Source organism: Anticarsia gemmatalis, chromosome 14 (assembly GCF_050436995.1).
Source record: "Anticarsia gemmatalis isolate Benzon Research Colony breed Stoneville strain chromosome 14, ilAntGemm2 primary, whole genome shotgun sequence".
NCBI lineage: Eukaryota > Metazoa > Arthropoda > Insecta > Lepidoptera > Erebidae > Anticarsia > Anticarsia gemmatalis.
The window spans coordinates 11,710,995-11,729,761 of record NC_134758.1 but is presented as its reverse complement, the minus strand read 5'-3'; the positions used below and the strand labels follow the sequence as shown (position 1 = coordinate 11,729,761).

The following is an 18,767-nucleotide window of genomic DNA, read 5'->3' as shown; positions in this document are numbered from 1 at the left end:
AATTGAAAACAATTGTTTCGGTCGTGACATACTACACCCGGTGTAGTCAGTGGTAGTGGTGAGGGCTTTGACCATTATGTTCAGCTCCAAAAATTACCCTTATTAAGCATCGAATTTTGTCGGTTTTATCAGCATATTGTTAATAACCTCTTCTCCCGTAATTCTCCTACAACAATGTCTTCCAGAATGCCTATCGTTTCAGCAAGTTTTACATATAAAATCTACCTCTATAGTACACTTCCAAAATTACCGAGAAAATAATGTCATATTTTCACAACACACTGAACCAACTTTAACCAATAGTATTACAGTTTACAATAACACACACACAAACAAACAATACACAAAAACTTTATCCACTTTAATCCCAAAAAAATACCACAGCGTAAACAATTTTGTGTCAACGGCAACATTTCGTGAACTCCGATACACACACAATTCGATTGCTAACATTATTTCGATGAGAATTCTCTCAAATTCCCTGCTATATTACGAGAGGCCCTCGACCTCTATAAAATGGGACACGCTGGCCTTTCTTCTTTTCTCATAATCGAGTATGAACTGCGGGACAAGATTACACTGAAATGAAAATGTGTACGAAACAAGTTTTGGTGATTGAATTTTGGTTTAGTGATTTGTCTTTTCTACATACCCTCTTATTCATAAACACACTATAAACCTATTTTAGTTAAAAAGCTACTATAATATGTTTTCTCTTTTTCATTTCGCTGAGGAGTGAAAGAAACAAAAGACTTTATAAGCCTTTCATTACTTCATATATTTTTATGAATAAGAAGGATAATCCTTTAACATAGTGATAAAATCGTAAGGCTTAATTAATAGCAAAAAAAATTAAAGCTGGTTGGTATCGCTATCGTACTTATTCTCATTTCTGAATTCCTGAGCGACTCAAGTAAGGTTAAATTTTTAATTTAATTGTGTAAGGAAAGATATATCTTTAATCGCCAAACTTTGCTAATTCTAGTGATGCATGAAAGAATATTATAAAATTTATATATATTTTTTAAATTATATCGTTAAAGAAAGGTGGCTAATTTAAAAGTTAAGTATTTATCAAGGAATATTCACACAATGATATTAATGTTAGTTCATACAAAGGTGTCACCAAAACAAGAAACAAACTTGTATCTAAAATAGAATTTAGTTACAAATATAAAAACACATACATTTAGTTCACTCAAACTTAATAAGGTTTTATCTAGGGTCCAAAATGATCAAGATAATGATCAACCACTTCAAACCTTACCGTAATCTACGAGTATAATCAGGCCATATTTCACAAAATCCTGCGACACAAAAGTAATTAGAAATGTAATTAAATTGCCAACTTTACAATAAATTTACTGAAACACAAACCAAAGGTACAGTTCTAAGCAAAAATATGTACAGTATGTACATATTTTTGCATTTACAACATCATTTTTATCAATGAAACTATAGATTATAACTCTATAACTTCTAAGCAATTGCCCCATCCTTGGATAATTATATTAAATTAAACTGATATTTTCATTCAATAATAGTAGCGATCCGTCCTGGCTTTGCTGGGGTTGCTTCGAGCTAACCTTTTATAATAATATATTACAACCACCCTTAGGAATTGCATTATCTATTAGTTAAAACCGCATGAAACCATACATTTTAAGATTATCGCTAACAGACGGACGTGGCCAGCAGCTTTGTTTTATAATGATAAAGTACGATTAGAAAAGCGATAGTGTGTACGTATTTTTGCTCATGTCTGTACATTGCTTAAGCTTTCAAGTATAAATGAATTTACTACATAGATTTAACTATTAAACAGCTCTCTTGTTAATGTCGAATATTCTTAAGAAATCGTGCCTTTGCTTGCGTTAGTGCTTGATTAATGTTTTAGTTAAATGTACTTAGATTAATGCTTGGACAGACGGAAAATATGCAGTGTGTTGAAATTGTACACCTTTTATACCTAAATTAGTTCCTAGAACAAGCATTTTATCAACAAACTAGAAACAAGATATTTTATGAATTTACTAAAATGACCAGTTTTAAATTCAAGTAATATAATTAAAGTCCTAAAAACATAATCCATCGCGTAAAAAGTTTATAGATAGTCGACAGCGCTAGAAAATAAAGCAGTAATTCTTCATAGTAAAACAAACCTCTAATAAGAAAAATATTATAATAAATTACATTAAATTTATAATTATTATATAGTATATTATTTAAAGTCTAAGTTAGAATGATTTCGTCGACTTAGTAGGTCCTAAGTTCTGCAATATGCTTATTAATTAGCAAAGGAAATGTTAATAATTGCCTTTATGTTCCGCATTTAACTTTAATAGTATAAAGCGTAAACAGCGTGTAAATAGGGGAGCACTGCAATCGCCTTAAAAGTTTTCTTGAAATAAAAATAACTTTACTTGGTATTTTGTACTGTTATTGTTAAAGATTTTGTTCTTGCTCTACATCTTCTTAAAAAAACAATGAAATAGTTATGTTTTTTTATTAAAGAGAGTTATTAAAGTGGTCAAGAAGTCATTATAAGAGCTATACTGCTATAATTATAAAGATAAATTGATTGAAAAAAAACCTAGTGCCTATACTCATTTGCCTTATAGGCTTAATTAACACGTACTTAATATGAAACTACAGTCTGTATTCGTGCCAAGACAGATATCAAGTTAGAAATACGGTTTTAATTCTTTTTTAATATGGCAATGTTTCCAAATGGATACTAGTTTCTTAATTTAATACCCGTCCCACCTTAGTAACGGGGACCAGATAACCAAAGCCGTATTGTAATTATACTTACCTAAAAACAGCTCCTACAATTCGACCTAGAAAAGCTCTTTCCCTAATCCTATCAAAGGAGACGCCAAAAACAAACACTATTTTCTTATTAGTTATGGTAATACGAAACCTCTCTAGCCTACTGCTCCCGAAAATCTCTCAAAGAACATCTCACACACGTTCCTTATTAAATTAGTTTCTGCCATTGCGCGTAGCAAATATTAGTTCAGAAAGTCGACGTTATACGGAGAAATACGAAGTAATCCGAAGAGTGCTTGCAAATAGACCTCCTAACTAATTTAGTTCATGAACAAGCCAAACAGAAACTCTTACAAAGTCTGAGCGAAAAAAAAGAGCTTTTCGCGCCTTTCTTTGACAGATGTTTTCCAAGCGCCATTTTGAAACTATGCTGCATTTGAATTTCGAACAAAGGAATGAGGTTTTTTTTCTTTATTTATTTTAAGGACTGATTGAGGAAAGGAGTTATTGTAAAAAGGTTTTATTGTCTGCGGACAATTTTATAGTTCAAAGGGAATATTAAGTGTATTTGGAAAGGAACACCCAAATGAATGGAAATTGAATTTGTCGCCATCTTGTATTAGCGGACGTCGTCAAGTTTTGCGTTAAATGAACATAACAATTATTTTGAAATTTTTACCATAATTTATAAAAAAAAAACTTCGCCATCTGAAACATTTCCGGCTAACAAGTTTCTAGCACAAAAATTATCACCTATCTCTTTTCCTCAGCATGCGACTGCCACCCAGTAGGAGCGAGTGGGAAGACCTGCAACCAGACTAGCGGCCAGTGTCCCTGCAAGGACGGAGTGACTGGCACGACCTGCAACCGCTGCGCTAAAGGCTACCAACAGTCTAGGAGCCACATCGCTCCCTGCATACGTAAGAATCTTGCATTTAAGTTTTACACTTGAAAATTTAAACGGGTTTCTACTTAACCTATATTTGAACAGCGCTCGGCTAGTAGGTTAACTATACGGGCGATTTTAACACAGTTTTGAAAGCTAGACGGACGACTAAGTGTTGCTGAAATGTTGCTGTTGTGGCAATTATATTTTAATACTTTGGAGTGTTTTAAAAACCTACAAGCAACATTAAATTTATGTTATGTAGTGTCTAATCCTGTACGAAACAAACTATAGTATCTTAAATCTAGTTACCAAAGAATACGAAACTAAATGGTTCCGTTCTATTTTACGCCATAGCAGCCAGTTTTACTACGGCTAACGAAGCGAAGCGTGGTTTTACTTAATTATATATTGGTCGTAACTATACACTTTGTATCATCACTCTTAGATGTATTTGGTAGACAACAGGCGTAAGAACAATGACTAGAAATGCTTACAAATAGATTGCAACTTGCACAACCACTTTTAAAAATAGCAAAATCATTATAACAGCTGAAGAAAGGTTTCCTAAAGTTGCTTAAGTTCCATCTCTAATAAATCATGTTCATAATCATGCGTAACTAACCTTTGACATGGTTGTCCAGGCATTCCCCGCGTGGTGACCGCTGTGCAAGCAATGGAGGCGGTGGACGGCGAGCCGGGCCGCGGTAAGTAGTAAGTGTACCATCATGCACTCTCGCCTCACCTACACTCGCATAATACAGGCAATCGATCATTTTTATATTGACCTCTCTTTCTGATCTCTAGATTTTTCTATGTGTGTCTCTTTTTAGCATTTGAGATGCGGTGGTCAAGTTTGTTGTCACGAAGTTGCTTGGTTCAAAACATATTGCTGCCAGTTTGCGGTCAAAGCAACAAAAAGTTGCTTGCCACGAATTAAGTTGCAGAAATGTATATTTTCTTTTAAAAATTACTCTTTTTTTGATAAAAGTGATCGAATGTCTGTAAGAGTATACTGTACTTTTATATTTGAGAATTATGAATAGAATTTTAGAAGAGAAAAATTAGGTTAAAAAAAAACAGAAAAAAAAATAACAAAGGCAATTGGAATAAAAAATTAATAAAGAATATATTCTTTCTGTTAACTACAATTTCTATCACTCGATATTTTATACCACGTGCACCCAATAAATAGTTAAATACATAAAACAAAGGACACACTTATAGAAAAAGCAGTCCCTATAGGCATCTTTTCCTACCTTTACCGTAACTTCTTAACCACAGTAGCCAGTCTTCAAATAAACTCTGAACATTACTACTTAGAGAGTTAAACTCGGTGCATTTACGCTCCTCTACAAACAGTGGTATAAAAATCACAGTTTTATGAACACTGAACTGTTAGTGTGACTCTGCCTTGTCCGAGGTCACATAGTGTTAGTGTGTTACTACATACTTATTTTTTATTTTGTTGTAAAACGGTGAATCGCGATTTCCTACAGTCGGTACTATCGACTACCTTTTGAAGTTAAGAAGCGTTTAAAATTATTATAAGAGAAATAGTTCTTGCAGTCATCGCTAGGGGCGCTGATCAGGTTTGAATGATTTGTTGAAAGCTACCTAGTTGATCTACCTAGTCGATGCTTAGTTAGAAGTGCTATTAGAAAATATAAACATTAGAAAATGCTTTTTAAAAAGCAAGAGAATGCATAATTATACGCTCTCCGAAAGTTTCGTAACTTAACTCAGGAAAAACTGGCGCTGTATTTATTACTTGTCATAAAAAGTACAGTATACTCAACTTATTATTAATTTGCACTTTAATTTTATTTCCCAAACTACCTTTTGATAAAAAAATATATAATTCTCTACCAGTTTCTGTCAAGTTGAATCTTATAACATCTGTAAAAATATCAGTCCAAGTCATTTGTCTAAGCTAAAATATTTATTAAATAACTTTATCAAAAGGTAGTAAAAAATACATAAAACCATTCTCACACCACATTACTAATTCATGCGTGTAAATATTTAACTTTTATTGGTGTCTTAGGATCACAGTAATAATTTAATGATTATTCAACAATAATAATAACATATCAACCTATCAATCAAGACGGTTATTATACCTTTAACTATTTATTTCCTTTAATTAACCATAGTAAATAGAATAATTAAAAATATTCTAATCTATCGATGAATAACTATTGCATATGTAAGCAAAGCCGTTTTGATTATTATTATTAAGCTTTCGCGGCTAATCAATTGGGCTTATTTAAGAGAAAAATCGCAAAGAGACGATCAGTCATCCTGTGAAAACGGCCATTAAATCTGCGAAAAAACATTAGGCATTCAAATTTAAAATGCGTGTTTGCATATACGTATTCGATTTGTTTAGTATAATAAACTAGAAACTAGCTAGTTTACTTATTAGAAGTTTCTTAACTTTTTCAGCCACTTAGAGATATTCATTTTAAATTGGTAGTCTATGTTTATTCCCGAGTCTTTTACTGTCATTAAAATTAACTCTTTAGCCTAACGAGCTTAGCCATGAAAGCTTAAAAGACAGACACACTTTCGTTTTTTTAACCCATGCTGGGCAAGGGAAATGAGGGAGGAGTAAGGCCTTAAGTCCACCACGCTGGCCAAGTGGGATTTTCGCAATTATTAATGATACATTTTATAATTATATTAGTGTAAAGAATATGAATAGTAATGTATTGTGAGAATGTAAACTTGTTCTGGTGTATGTGACGATTAATTTGCTTATTCCGTATCATCCACTGTCTACTCATATCTGTTTTGTTTTATGTTATCAGTGCCGAGTGAGAGGTAACCCTTACGTATTAACATTATTATTACCTTATATTAATAAAACTTTTATTTGAAAAATCATTTGTAAATAAACATTTGTACTTTCGAGTATAAATATTGTAGATTTTGCATGCAACTGATAAAATTTTCTGTATTTTGAAATTTTTCATAAATATTGATTTGTGACTTTCAATACTGACGTTCATAGTGCCAACATTTTTTCATTGATTTATTGATATCACCAAAGTTCGTTGGACCAACCATGGCATATTATAGTAATACCCATTAAAAAAATGACATTATGATGTCTTCTACAAATGCCATGATACCTACGCATCACGCTGGTGATGGGACTGTAAATAATAATTATGACTTCCATAATTTAACTATTGTATTGTGTTGAGTATATTGATGCTGATGTGTGCGATGTGATGACAGCAGCGGAGCAATGCGGCCGGTGTCGCGCCGCCGCTCGCACGCTAAACCTCAACAAGTTCTGCAGCCGAGACTACGGTGAGTAGCAACAAATACTAGGCAGCAAAACTGAAACAGTACTAGCTCCCGGTTCCTGAGGTGCATTTAACGGTAGTTTATCTATTCAATAGCGTTTAAACTCATATAAAAAAACGCTATTGAAAAGATAAACTACCGCTAAATGTACTTAGAAACCGGGGGTAGATGATGTTATCCATAAGTTACGTGACATGCTGAGGAAAGGTAGAGCGGTTATAGCGCTGTTAAATCGTGTTATTCTGTGACGTAGGTACTCTATGGATATCTTTCAATGAGGGATTATGATATGGTCCGTTATAGGCTAAAGTCTTACACAGCCGAATGAGAAGCCTTTTGCAGAACAGGTTAATTTATTCCCCAATATCATCTTGAAATTGTGACTAGATTTAACGAGTATGGTCATATTAATTAAGCAATTGTAGGAATATATAAAAAAACTAACTGAAATATCTATCCATACCCATGATACATATTTTGAATCTATATAGACTAGAATAAATTGCAACATCCGCATACGTTTGGTAGATTTTCTTCAACCAATTTCTTACTAGTGATTCGTCGGCGCTATAGAATAGTAATTATACGTTAAAGATTATTCAGCTATTAAACTTATACAAATAAATGAATGATAATTGTGTGTGTCAGTCATAATGGGCAAGGTGGTGGGTCGCGAGGCGAGCGCGGCGGGCGAGGCGTGGGTGCGGCTGGCGCTCAGCGTGCAAGCGGTGTACAAGCGCGCGCCGCGCAGCCGCCTGCGCAGAGGCGCCACCGCCCTGCACGTGCGCGCCGCGGACCTCGCCTGCAAGTGCCCTAAGATCAAGATCAACAAGTAAGTGCAAATTACAACTCTAGACACACAAACAGACAGACGCACATAGCCGTCAAAAGTATAAAACTCTACTTTTTTGGGGGTAAAAATATAAGAGAAACGGCTTTTCGAACCCATCCAACTCTACCACCATACGAGACACATGATAGACAAACTTATAATACTCTTCTTTTTTGTCTGGGGGTTAAAACTACCACTGATACAGCTATTGGAAATCTCACCAGAATCCGGTGTATGTTCACCAAAACTATCACTGAAAAGGCTCTTCGATAGCCACACTAGAATCCGGTGTATGTATATCCTAAATGCATCAGTCGTGTGAGTTTATCACTCACTGGAATCAAGAAACAACTTTCCAAGAAGTCCCCCTACTACAGTTTACAATTATATTCTGGATCGCTCAGTGTTCTTTATCATTTCTCAAGCCAATGTTTACTTGCTAGATTATTATTACTTTAGAACAACGTGCCAGCAACAATGTTTAAAGATAATTTGACACCACTTGAGAGAATCTTCTTCTAAACCAATTTTTCACAACGGACACTTAAACGTTTCGGATGATTTTCCCCGAGACATTTTAAACCTCAAGTTAAACCAGTCCTTCCAAACAATTTAACATATTTTTCAGTCCACAATCCGACAGGACGGAAAATATCGAATTATTACTTACCGTTGCGACAAAATTGCTTCGCTATTTCTGTTCAAGTATTGTAAACCATTATTTAAGGCATTAGAAGTCAACGAGGCGTCACTAACTTAGTCTGAGTGTATTTGCAATAAAATTACGATTCAAATTAAAGTTAAATTATATTGTTGGACTTTGTAAATACACAATACTGTGGGTGGGATCCACATTATTCGATCATTATGTTTAATAGTAAAATTATCTTAGCTAACACATAAAGATAGAGTCTTCTCCGATAAGGTTATTGGTTCCTGTTTTATATTTATTAATATTGACACTCGAATTGCTGTAGATTAGGTTGTTTTGCAATATTAAGATTATAGGATGTTTCCTGGTGTAAAATTATGGAGTTCTAGTTAGATATTGAAGATTCTTCCTGGAAGTTTCACAGTAGAAAGCTGCTTAAAATAAGTATGAATATCTAATCATCCAGAATTCCGAAGTTTATATCGATATTTCTGTACTTCTGTACTAATAGCATCATTTAACTCTATAATAATTATTATGCTATGTGACGTAGTTACTTTTGTTTTTAATTTAAGCACTATTTTCCTTCTACCAGGTCATACCTAATCCTAGGAGTGGAAAAAGAGGGCGTATCAGCCGGTTTGCCAGGATTAGCAGTCGGAGAGAGGACACTATTGCTGGAGTGGCGCGACGACTGGCACCGGCGCATCCGCCGGCTGCAGCGGCGCGCGATCAACTGCCACTAGCCGACCGCCATCTTGAAAAATAGTGGGGACAAAGCAACCAATGAGAACGCACCGTTCTCGCCGTAATCCGTCGTTGCAAACTTACGTGAATCAATAACGTAGTTGTTTTAAACTGTTACTGCCATATAAGTGCTGTCTATAAATTCATATAAAATAAGCGCCAGGAATGAATTTTGATATATTGTAAGACTGATTGTATTCACCCAGTTATAATATATCTTAGTGTCATAAGGGTGTTTTGCTAGGCTATCGATCGTATTGTTTATATTATATGTTCTCTCTTCTCAGTATTTTAGCTCCATTACCTAGTTAGTATTGAGTCTACCTCGATTATTTGTTGAATAGTCTGTTATGCATTTTCTATATCCTCTTACATATGTATTAATCTCTTATTTATAAGTAGTTATAGCTATATAACGTATTATACATGTAGCTATTTAGCTAATAACTGTTATAATAAAAATAGCGGCAAATTATTAGCGTTTTGACCCTTGATCAGAAAATTTCTACAACTCCTTCACTGCCCTTGTTGTTGTTTTAAAGAAATGATATTTTCTGATGCATTTCTATATAAAATAAATTGAAACTGTCCGTATTATTGTCAAACATTCATTCCTGGCGCGTTCGGCGAACGTTTACCTAGTCCGTTTTAGGAATAACGTTATAATAATAGTAGTTCACAACTGTTATATTGTATGACACGTTTTTATGCCAAAAATGCAAGAGAAATAGACTTGAGGCACACGCATTTGGACGTTATAATAGAGATAAAAAACGAATCCTAGCATATTCATTCTTAATATAAGTAATAATTTGAATAACGTGACGATTAAAATATATTAAATCGAAAGCGAAAAAATATAATAACACTTATGAAAATATAATATAATAAATAGTTACGAAATGTCTTAAGATTCCAATGCTGTGTGTCACAGTCTTTACAAACTACACAAATTTCCCATCCTAGGATTTTGTTGAAAAATTTGTACATTAAAAATATTATTATTTATTTTGAATAATTTAATTTATAAGGCAACGTAATGTATCGTTCCATTTCTTGCATTTTTTGTATAATTGTTATTTTATATTGAAAATGCTAATGTTGATATTGTTTTTTATGTGCGTTCAGTTGCATGGCTTTACGATGTCTGGCAGCACACAAATACTGTCCGAAACACGCGACCATTTCGATAAAAAAAAAACTAAACGTCATAATGACAGCTGACATTAATGACAGTAATGACAGATGTCGTAAGTCGTGTGAACGGTTCCGCGTTAGTTGTAGGACTCATTCGGAGATAAATCACCACATAGTCACAATGGTTTAACGTACCTCATTTATTATAAATCTTAAACTAAGATTAAGTGTTTAATTTATATCGTTAGCGCTTAGATTTTATACACTTTAAGCTAAAAATATCAACTTCATTCTAATGTGTTCGTATCCTTTTATTTCTGTAAATTAATTCATTTAAATATTAGATCTTGCCAAAGTAACATTTTATAATTTTGTATAGAGTACTTAGTTTCCTCTGTTTAATGTTTTTGCTTTGGAGGACATAACTTTTGAACAAATGCGTCGCCTAACTAAGGTATGTACAGTATTACTAGCTTTACTAAGAAAAATAATAATAAGATATTTTTTTTGTTTATGAAAAAGTACAAAGAGCTATTAATCATACTACCTACATTAACGGTTTATTTAAAAAGGTAAGGCTCAAATAATAAATTTCATGAATATCCTTTCGCATGCATCATCTTTTCCTTTAGTATCTTTATAATACGAGAAATTAAACGTCTCAATCGGGTATTAAACTGGAAAAGTGTACGATCACTGACAATTGAGCTGTCAGGTTATATTTATGCTATCTGCCGGGCCCTAAGTACACAATGCATAAATCAACATGACGGTCGGCGTTTCACGATAATCAATGTTCGCTGCCCTTACCGGTATGGATTGCGGCCACGAAATGGCGTTTTAAAATAATAATGCTTATAAAAATGAATAAAAAGCTTGCTCTTTTGCAATAAAATTTTATAAAGTTGCTTTTTTGACAGATATATGTATGTCATTCGATGTTGACATAACCTGCCAAAATGTTATAAAAAAAGTTTGAACTGCTTGTACACGGAAGTTGTTTAAACCTGTTTTAAATAGTTGAGTAATTGTTTTCCAAGATTGTACTTTTTCAAAAACAAAAAAACGTAATCTATAGATAAAATAAAATATTTAAAAACGACTTAGAAGTTTCGCTTGATCGTTTTACGGTTTGTAAAAAGTGTATTTAGTTGTAGATGAAACTATTAACCTGTTTCTAGATATGCATATCTTTACATTTCATAATTTGTAATCTTTTAAATTATATTTTTGCGCACTTACGCCTAAAACATTAATTTGAATAAAAAACGTCAATTTAATCTTCATAACTTCGATTTTTTTGTGCGCTAATATATAATTTGAAAAATATTATATATCAGATCGTAATTGTACCTATAGTTATAGTCAGTTTGTATTTACTGATGTAATAATATATGTGAATATTGTTTTATTTTCGAATTAATTTATTCTGTATACAAAATAATGCCGTTATATCAGTCCATAAAGATACTTAATAAAACCATCCATATGGTACTAAAATTTAAACGTTAATCTTTTTATGATAAGTACAATAAAGTTTTACAGCCTAATTAAACTAAATTTTTAAAGATCATTCCTCCATATTTGTTTAAAAAATAAACATTGACTATGGTAATAAAATCAATGACAAAATAATGTATTTTTTATTTATTTCCTTTCAATGCATTTTTACTTAATTTAATATTAATGGAATATGTATTAATTGGATCAATTATAATTAACTAATAAATTATTATTATAACGCACAACTAAGGCCTATTATGCTTCCTGTCGTGAGTTAATTAGAAATAAAATTCATTTCATTTTGCATTACACTGTTAAAGAATAGAATAAATATCATTTAGTTAAAACTTATTTATATTTTAAGGGATGTCAATTGAATGTAAGAAAGCGCGCGAACGCTTCAACCCGTACCATAGACTCAAAATGGCCGACTTTTTGTCTATGGTGTATGAAACGTTTGCCGCGCAAATGAATTGTGTTTTCGAGATACCCTGCTCCTGTGATGTAATAAATGTTATTGGTTATATTTATTTAAAAATAAAACTACATTAATATACGGATTTGTGGGTTTCATTTCTAGAATATTTACCGTTTTACTAATAAACATCGTGTAAGCTCTGATGAGTGATAGTGTTCTGTGTGTTACTTTCAATTTTGAAACTGTTTACCAGTCAAAAAGGCTTACTGCATAACTAGACTGACTAGTTAGGGCTAACATGACGTATATAAGTAAGACAGTTTTATTATATTTTTACTTATAACAGCTGTCAATACTCAAGGAAACCTCTTAAAGCTAGACTCGTGAACAATGTATACCTATTAAAATTTGTCTATGTGAACCATGAAAATCCGAACACACTTATCTGGTAGGAAAAACATTCAGCTATGAAAATAGTTATTTTTATACCTTTAAGAAGTAAATATTATCTTCAGTAAGTTACATTCGTGAACAAAATGCCAAACCAATTTAATTCCACAATTTCCTAGAATCTTCATAAATCAGCAGTTTAAATATTGATATTAATATCGAAATATTGTATCTTGGCCATCAAAGAGCACAAGAGGATGGTCCCGGGGGAAATCAGGCGAGTGTTGCTCCCTACTGTGGAGTATAGGCGTTGTAAGTGATTTATAGAGGAGGAGGGAGTGTGTGAAGGAATGCTTGCCTTGTTTGATTGAGCTTGTTGACGGACTAAGGGCTTGGGCAAACGTTGAACCATTCTTGATGAACTTTTTCGAACACGCTACTTATGCGCGGTTTCTTACTTACTTATTTAGCGGTAGTTTATCTATACAATAGCGTTTAAACTCATATAAAGAAACAGTTTGAATAGATAAACCTGCCGGTAAATGTACCTTTGAAACCGGGGGTTAGTGTTGTTCATTTCACTGGTAGTCTAAGGAATTCTGTATGTGTCTGTGGACATCGAAAAGTAGGTAAATCAATAAATAAATATCATTGGCCAACTCACACGCGGTCATTTGATTCCATACTAGACAGAACTTGTACTATGGTAACATAACTGATAAACATACTTATGTACTTCTAAATACATACTTAGACAGCTATATTAACAACCAGGATCAGGAGACATACCAGTGCTCATTACACAAATATTTGTGCCAGTTGGGATTCGAACACTCCACACGCGGTGCTACGGTTACAGTTACGAGATGACCGCGTTAATCACTGCGTACCAAACGTGCAGTTTATATGCATGTAGTTGTAGTATTTAAGTATACAAACTAAAAACTAACTCAAAGCGATCCAAACAAAGGCAACCAAACTACCGACTAGTGAACATCTAAAATGCCTTTCTTAACTCCACACAAGTACATTGTAACTGGTCTAGAATAGTTTACGAGATAAACAGAATGTATTCAGAGTATTGGAGCTGAATCGCTGGAGATCCGAGCGCGAACATTTCCTTGGCTAATGCCCGATCACGATGCACAATTGTGCGATTGTGCGCCGATTGGATAAGGCCGGCTGTACGCCGCAGACTTTTCAACAACAATATTCGATCTAAAGTTAGCTTGCGAATAGAATCATCAACAACATAACTCCTCGAACCACTATGGGAACCAACCTGCGGAAAGTACTTTTAAAAATAAGACACATAAAAAATAAAGTGTCATAATTAATAAGCATGTATCGGAAGTTCTTAATTAGGCAATTAGTTATATTCCTCAAAAAAAAAAAAAAAAAAAACTATGTATACAAATAAGGTTTAAAAAGTCAGAGGTAAGTTTCTACTTTCAAATATATTGTTTAATCCTATAGTGTTTCATTGCCGGGCAAGGGTTTTCTCCTTCAAGTACTGTTCTATAGAACTCACAATGATGCAAGGTTGCATCATGATGTTTTTTTTCGCCGTTAGAGCAAGTGATAATTATTTCTAATACACACAACTTTGAAAAGACATCGGTGAGTCACTTGCGTGAGAGGTACCAACTTATATCACTGCGCCATCACTATTATAACAATAATAAAAGAGAAACATCTAACACAATATCAAACTCCAGTCGCAAATCTTCACCCAGCCTAAGCAAAGCACGAACTTATCCAGCAACAATAGCGAGTAATAACTTTCTTTGTTGTTCAAATACAAACAGTACGCACATTTTAATAACGCATTGTTACAAACATACAAACATACAAGCATACAAACATGGCACAACTAACAAACATACATGAGATTCGGTGCCGTTACGTGGGTGAAATTTTCCGGGTCCATTGTTCTGAAGTAAATCGAGTTAGTCCTTAAGCATAGCTTTGTTATGAGTCCTGCCGTTTAATTAAATACATTCTTTTGAAATGTTACTATCACAAGCCATATGTGTATTACCAACTGACTTAGAAAAGAGGAAGTTTTCGATTCGTCTGTAGGTACTTTTTTTATTTAATTACTTTTTACTATCTATTCTACTAAGAGCCAGTTTCATGGCTTCTGGCAAGTCTCGAGTAACCTATTTAATACATAAAGTAACGGCAGATTTATAAAAACAACTATCAAATTTCCATCCGATAAGTTAAAAACGACATCGCTTTAATAAATTTGGTAGTCTAATGATTGAACAGAAGCAGCACATCTTACAACCAACATTTTTAAAGACAAATTCTGGAGACTTCACTTAACAAAGCACATTATTAACAACTGAATTTCAAACGATCTTGAAATGTAAAAACCAACAACTGAATTTTAAACAATTTACTGATCGTTTTCCACTACAAAACTCTTAAAAACAGGTGACTACATACTAGAGGTACATGCACAAGTACGCCGTCTAAATACCATCTCATTCATCAATCACACAGCAAGCACTTAACCTTATTTTTGATCAAACACATAAAGGCGTTACGTGCCTACATACGGCGTGTGTTGTCAAAACACCGTGACGAAGCACTCGCCCGCCACCGAGCGATAATATTTGCTCAGCTAGAGACCGTTTTATAATCCAGTCCGAGGAATGTTTGACTTGCTAAAGAAATAAATCGAGCGAGGAGCAGTCTTTTAAAGTTTTACTATACATTATTTTAAGATAACATTTGCTGTAGTTGTCTAGGAAGTATCTCTGTGAAGTATCCCTAGAGAGATGTAAGTGGTGTAGCCTTTTTGATCGGCCATTTTGTATTCAGATCTAAAGTTTAACGCAAATATTTTTGAGTCGACGTATTTCTCACATGATTAGTGGTCCTCACTAGCAGTAACAAGTAAAGTTAATGAGTAAAAATTATAATAAATCTTAAACAAGATAAGTTGTACAATTTTAACATACATACATACATAATATCAAGCTTTTTTCCATAGGGGTAGGCAAAAAACAAACAATTTGAAGTATTAAAGAAATGTAATATCGTATTTCCTTTGCTAATAATTGCTTTTTTTTCGCGTTTCATACTGGGAATTAGATCTATCAGTTCAAGAACGTAAGAATCTTTCAGAAGGATCCTGAACAAATTGCAACATAATCAAATCAGTACAATAATACGATTAATTTACAAAACACGGGCAGGTGTTCCACCATTGCTGGTGGTAATGTTAACAATGCTTGCAACACCGCTTATCGGCTACACTTTGCGAAATGCCGTACGCATTTATTGTACCGCGGGGAACAATTACTATGATTTGTGGTCCAACAGAAATAGAAATTATTTTTGGCAGGAACACTCGATTTTATGTGCCATCGTTATACATCATTTTGTGAAATTATTTCATATTTTCGCATATTTCAGACGGATTCACATGGATTAAATAAACTTTGATGCAACTACTCAAGTGATTCTATTTTTTTTTTAAGATTTTTTTGCTTTATGGTACTGATTGCATTGACATACACAACTTGACAGATTAAATAATCATCTAAGACCATAGACTAAGACTAAGACCATAGACTAAGACTAAGCCAATACATATATTGTTAACCGACCCATCCAAAACCCATCCACGCTGTGGTCACTTAACCACGTGGACTAAAATAATTCCAAACCATTTTTAAACATCAACTTCCAGACTAAATATTAAACTAGTGCTAAAACAATTTTTACAAAAGTTTTCAGAACTAATTCAGCGTTTTTTCAGCGAGTACGCTTGTACAATTAATTTTCTACAATAAGCATGGCACCCGCGGGAAATTCTTTATAAAAACTAACCACCGTTTTTAGTTAAGTGCTTCGCGACGGTACATATTGTATGAGTATTACTGAATTACTTTTAAAAGCCAAGGCTTATTTTACTTCGTTTATTTTTATGTCGTTCTAGCTAGGACACGATATTAGGTATCAAAAATGGAATAAGAACTTAAAATTTAGCAGTAATAATAACGTTAAGGACTGAATTAATTATAATCAGCTATGTTCTCTTTGTAGAATACGAGTAGAATACGCTGCTTATCTTGCTGATAGCTATCTTCAAGACCGTCATAACACATTTAACAGTAGGTTACGTTCTCTTACCTACAATTTTCCAAAATAATTATTATTATTTGCAGACTACGAACAATTCTAACGATCAAACCAAAATCGACGTAATTTTCACTATCGCCTTTGTCCCAGACTAGCAGGTTTCCCACAGCCTATACAACGCCTGCAAATGTCCATATAACAGAGACACTAGGTACTACATAAACCCATAAACAATCTAAAAATATTTCTAATAAAACAATGCTATAAAAAAGAACACAAACATAGATAAAGTGTAATCTAATATTGAAATAGGCTGTATAAAGAAATTCGTCAAGTTCGACGAGCCGGAGTAAACCTGTCCGCGCTTATTATGTTTTACGATTGTCCTCACAAAAACATTACATAAAAAGGGTGTTTTGTTACCTTTAGATGACACGACATGAGCCCGACAAGGGGACGACACGATAAACGTGAAAGTATATGATATTAGTTGTTATATTGCTGTTAAGTTCGTCATGAAAAATGATGGTAATTCGTGTTTATTCGTTTAGTTACCACTTTTTTCAAAACTAAGGAAATTTTCAATATTTTGTATCAAAATTCTTTGTTTTTACACAAATAAAGCTAAGGCGTTGAACAACCACAGATAAATTAAAAATGTTTCAGTCATAGAACAATTGTGTGAATATTTACATTTAATTGTTGCTCAAAATAAAATATATTACACAATACAAAACCTTAATATTTAGCCTATTTCTATTGAAGATGATTGAGGTAGCGTCAGACAATGGGTTGCTACTAGCAAAATCTACGTTGAAGCAAAAAAGTCGTATGTGGCTAAGAATCCAAAGTACAAGGACATAAAAGCTCGCCAAACTAAATAACCTATTCAATTCCGACCAAATTCCCAAGAACCCATTTACACATAACGTTTTATACCGGAAATAAAGCCTGCAAATAACAGCCATATCTTTATGTATATCATCATAAAAAAGTCGTCACATCTAAATGTCTTTCCAAAGGGCAACTAACCCTGCTCCCTAAAGATTCAATTTGCAAGGGCGAGATTCCCTTGGAATAAAAAATAAAATATTATATGAACAGTTTATAGGTCAACCGTGAACTCGTTATGTTATGACAGGAAGTTAGATTCTGACGAATGTAGTTTCACTTTTCCTGAAAATGTTCGTGAAAAATGGAAGATTTGGATTTGGTTTGTAGTTTTATTTATATGCGGAAATTGGTTTTTAATAACTTTGCAAAAACAACTATTTTTTCAGCTCTTACTTTAGCGGAATTCATAGAATAAGCTTCCCCTCTCCTTATGCATCAAAATTCTCTCCCTAAGTCGCCAAAATAGAGATTGTTTTGTCGTATCTATACTAATATTATAAAGCTGAAGAGTTTGTTTGTTTGTTTGAACGCGCTAATCTCGGGAACTACTGGTCCGATTTGAAAAAATCTTTCAGTGTTAGATAGCTCATTTATCGAGGAAGGCTATAGGCCATATATCATCACGCTACAACCAAAAGGAGCAGAGTACCAGTGAAAAATGTTACAAAAACGGGGAAAATTATGATTCTCTTATGTGACGCAAGCGAAGTTGCGCGGGTCAGCTAGTATTAATATATTATGATTTCAGAAAAGTTTTTGATTAATCATAAAATAGAGGTTATTTTCCATCCAGCTTTTTAGTTACTAGAATATGGACAACTCTCCTCACTCTATGCCTTCACATAATATTATCGTTGCCCGTTTAAGTTTACCCCATTTTTTGCTTATGTAAAGATTCCGTTCTTACGCTTTGAAAATATCCGTAAAACAATAATAAAACATACATGTGTGAAATACAGACGATCAAGTAAAATAATAACAACTACTCAAGGATTTGGTACTACAAATTTCGTTTTTCCAAAAACTATCTGTCATTATGAACCAAGGTAAGCAAGTAAGACAAAGTAAACATTAGGGTGATGATTGTCTGCACCCCTAGTACAAATAGCAATAGTCACGT

The 18,767-nt window shown here is 33.4% G+C and overlaps 1 protein-coding gene across 4 annotated transcripts in view; it reads left to right on the top strand.

The window, feature by feature from the left end:
* Positions 1-12,401, top strand: part of LOC142978232 (netrin-1-like) — a 179,428-nt gene extending 167,027 nt beyond the window's left edge. Inside the window, exons 3-7 of one of the 4 annotated variants that reach the window (XM_076122578.1) lie at positions 3,543-3,692; positions 4,303-4,365; positions 6,908-6,979; positions 7,625-7,808; positions 9,056-12,401. In XM_076122578.1, coding sequence (XP_075978693.1) covers positions 3,543-3,692; positions 4,303-4,365; positions 6,908-6,979; positions 7,625-7,808; positions 9,056-9,206 — 620 coding nt within the window. In that variant the 3' untranslated portion in view covers positions 9,207-12,401. Of the gene's footprint in view, positions 1-3,542; positions 3,693-4,302; positions 4,373-6,904; positions 6,980-7,624; positions 7,809-9,055 lie in introns of all 4 variants that reach the window. The other 3 variants (XM_076122577.1, XM_076122580.1, XM_076122579.1) reach the window with 3 other exon arrangements.
* The last annotated feature ends 6,366 nt before the right edge of the window (positions 12,402-18,767 follow it).